The 3,266-nt window shown below is 59.1% G+C and overlaps 1 protein-coding gene across 1 annotated transcript; it reads left to right on the forward strand.

Moving 5' to 3' along the window:
* The first annotated feature begins 1,755 nt into the window (after positions 1-1,755).
* Positions 1,756-2,727, forward strand: LOC103210696 (taste receptor type 2 member 40). Its single transcript, XM_007956610.1, has one exon. It carries the CDS (start codon positions 1,756-1,758, stop codon positions 2,725-2,727), a length of 972 nt encoding a protein of 323 aa, XP_007954801.1.
* Positions 2,728-3,266: the final 539 nt, after the last annotated feature.

Here is a 3,266-nt window from a genome sequence, read left to right on the forward strand (position 1 = left end):
GGAGCTGGTGGGCCTGTGGCAAAGGGAGGAGTGGCTGTTTTGTTGAAAACGAGCTGCCAGTCCTTGGCTGCAGCCAAGTGACCGTGCAAAAATGCAGACGGATGCTGCCCAGTGTCCCAATGCTTCCAGAGAAGACAGTGTCGTTTCATGGGCAACCTCCTCAATTGTAGAGGCTGGCCAGTGATACCAAGAGCAGTCAAGCCCGGTGAGTGGACACTGTCCAGTAGTAGGCCGAGCAGGATAAAACACAGCCAATGGGCAAACCCGGGCCGAGGTCCTCAGTCCCTGCCGAGACCTGGGTTCTCGGCCCTGGCTCCCATCAATATATCCCATCAATATGACCATCAATATGACCATCAATGCAGGCGCGCCGAGGCCCCATCCCAGGCCTGGCTCAGTGAGTGGGACAAACCCTGGCCATCTATAGACTTAAAGTGCCACCCGGTGCCCAGCACCCAGGGTGCATGGACCTGGGAAGCAGGAGCTCAGACCTCAAGTGACAGCGTCTGTCATGCTTCCCACCAAGTTCAGAATGTTCTGAAGCCACCAGCTGTCCCTCCTGACCCTGGCCTCCAAAGGCCTCTGGCTCCTGGGAAGCTGGAGTTGTGGTGTGGACGCCCTGAAAGCCATGACAGCAGAGATGCTCTGGTCCCTAATGAACCCCCGTGGTATCAGTTGGGGCTCCTCTGGGTACTACATGAGGCCGTCAGGAAGAGCCGGCCTCTCCAGAAACTCGATTCTAAGTCAGTGATTTCCAAGTGGGAGCTAGAGGAGGCTTCTTACTCACAGCCCCGTTAGCACACTCAGCTGCTAACCCAAAGGTGGAAAGTTGGAGTCTGCCCAGAGGTACCTTGGAAGAAAGGCCTGAGAACCTGCTTCCGGAAAATTACCAGTGAGAACGCACAGTTCTACTGTGACACGCTGGGGTTGCCCTGGGTGGGGAGCGGCTCAACAGCAGCTGGTTTCACGAGAGAGGAAGCAGGACAGGGAGGACAGACAGGCTCCGGGAGGAGACCCGCGCCTTCCATGCGGGAGACCCGGGTTCGATTCCCGGCCAAGGCACGTCCCGCGCGGCCACCGCCATCTGTCAGTGGAGGTTTGGACGTGGGGAGGATGCTGAACAGGTTCCGGGGGAGCTCCCACTGGGGCAGACAGGAAGAAGGCTGGAGAGCTGCTTCCAAAACCCAGCCAGTGAAATCCCCGGGATCACAACGCGGACCCTCAGGCAGTCGTGGGGCGGAGCAGGACCTGGCAGGGCCATGTTCCATTCCGCATGGGGTCTCCATGGGACGACTGGCTGACCGCTGACAACAAACGACGGAGACAAGAAAGCAAGCGGACGAAACAAGCTGGGGCGGCACGGGGGCGGGTGACGCTGGCAGATTGTTTGGCAGGTAGGAAGGCCCGGGGGACACTAAGGTTCCCAGTCTGGGATTCTCGTCCTTTGCCGTGACCGTGGCCTTCAACCAGCGAGGAAGGGGCCACGCGAGCAGCCTGTGTGGAGCCCGTTCAGTGAGGTCCTGCCAGCCCATGACAAATGGGTCTTCATGACAAAGCGAGGCCGGCCAGTAACCAGATCCTGCCCCGATTTGCATCACAGGCCTCCAGCGTGCAGCCATGGGACACGCAAATGAAGACGCACTGAAATGACCATTAACGGAGAGGAAAAAGGCCGAGGTGGTGGTCGAGCAGGGCTCAGAGGACCGCGGGGCAGCACCGTTCTCACCGCGGAAACCCGGACGTGGGGCCCAGAGGATGGCACCGGTGAACACGGACACCACGAACGAGGACACGCCCTCAGTGAGGGTCACCTTTCCCCTGGTGCTGTTCGGGCTCGAGTGCATCGCGGGCGTGGCTGGCAACAGCTTTATCACAGCCGTGCACGGCACCGAGTGGGCCAGGCGCAGGCGGCTGCCCGCCGGCGACCTCATCCTGCTCCTGCTGAGTGTCTGGCGGCTCCTGCTGCAGGTCTGGGTGCTGCTGGAGAGCACGCTCGGCCTATTCTTCCGGGGCGCTTACAACCAGAACGCCGTGTACACGCTCTTCAAGGTGGTCCTCATGTTCCTCAACTACACCAACCTGTGGCTGGCGGCCTGGCTCAACGTCTTCTACTGCCTCAGGGTGGCCAACTTCACACACCCCTTGTTTTTCATGATGAAGAGGAGGGTCTTGGGCTTCATGCCTTGGCTCGTGAGGCTGTCCCTACTCCTCGCCCTCTGCTTCAGCTTCCCCTTCTCCAAGGACATTTTCAACATGTACGTCAATAGCTCCATCCCTGTCCCCGCCTCCAACTGCACCGAGAAGAAGTACATCTCGGAGACCAACGTGGTCAGCCTGGTCCTCCTGTATAACCTGAGCATCTTGCTTCCCCTTGGCATCTTCATCCTGGCAGCCACCCTGCTCATCGCCTCCCTCAAGAAGCACACACAACACATGAAAAGCACGGCCACCGGCTGCCGCGACCCCAGCATGCAGGCCCACGTGGGAGCCATCAAAGCCATCAGCTCCTTCCTCCTCCTCTACATCTTCAATGCGGTCGCCCTGTTTCTCTCCATGTCCAACATCTTTGAGCCCAGCAGTCCCTGGAACGCTCTGTGCAAAGTCATCATGGCGGCCTACCCCTCTGGCCACTCCGTGCTGCTGATCCTGAGCAACCCCGGGCTGAGAAGGGCCTGGAAGCGGCTGCAGCAGAGGGTTCGCCTCTACCCGAGAGGGCGGGCTCTGTGACGGGCGCCCGGGGCCCAGGCCTGACCCCCAGCTCTGCCTTCCCTGCCTGGTTGGCTCTCTTCTCCCGCCTCTCCCGAAGCATGCCCTGACCTTCTTCTCACATAACCGCATCCCACATGAACGTGAGCCTGCGTTTCTCATGTTGTTGTAGGAAGACAAGGTCCTGCCCGCCTGTCGTGAACAGCCAGTGATCACAGCAGGTTGAGGTGGGGAAGCAGAGGGTTTATGGAGTATGGAGACCCCCGGAGACAGAATCCCTCTCCGAGATGTCTGTCTCCCTGAGCAAAGGGCTCAGCAGGATTACACAGGGAGATGGGCAGGGCACTGGAGATCCCCACAACTGCCAGGAATGCCTTTGTTCTCTTTCCTGGTTACGCCAGACTCAGCGGCCCTCTTCCCAGGCTCGTCTTGCTTCATGGGTTACGGTTCTCAGCCAAAGCCAGTTGTGGGAGTGGGTCATGCTTACAAATAACACGTAATTGAAAATAGCAAATCTAAAGAACTCAGCAACCATGAAGAGGATGGCTACTGTGTTCACT

This window comes from Orycteropus afer, unplaced genomic scaffold (assembly GCF_000298275.1).
Source record: "Orycteropus afer afer isolate SDZICR_OR568_19922 unplaced genomic scaffold, OryAfe1.0 scaffold00638, whole genome shotgun sequence".
NCBI classification, from domain to species: domain Eukaryota; kingdom Metazoa; phylum Chordata; class Mammalia; order Tubulidentata; family Orycteropodidae; genus Orycteropus; species Orycteropus afer.

Coding starts and splice junctions, on each gene's coding strand:
- LOC103210696 (XM_007956610.1), top strand. CDS start 1,756: ATGGCACCGGTGAACACGGACACCACGAACGAGGACACGCCCTCAGTG.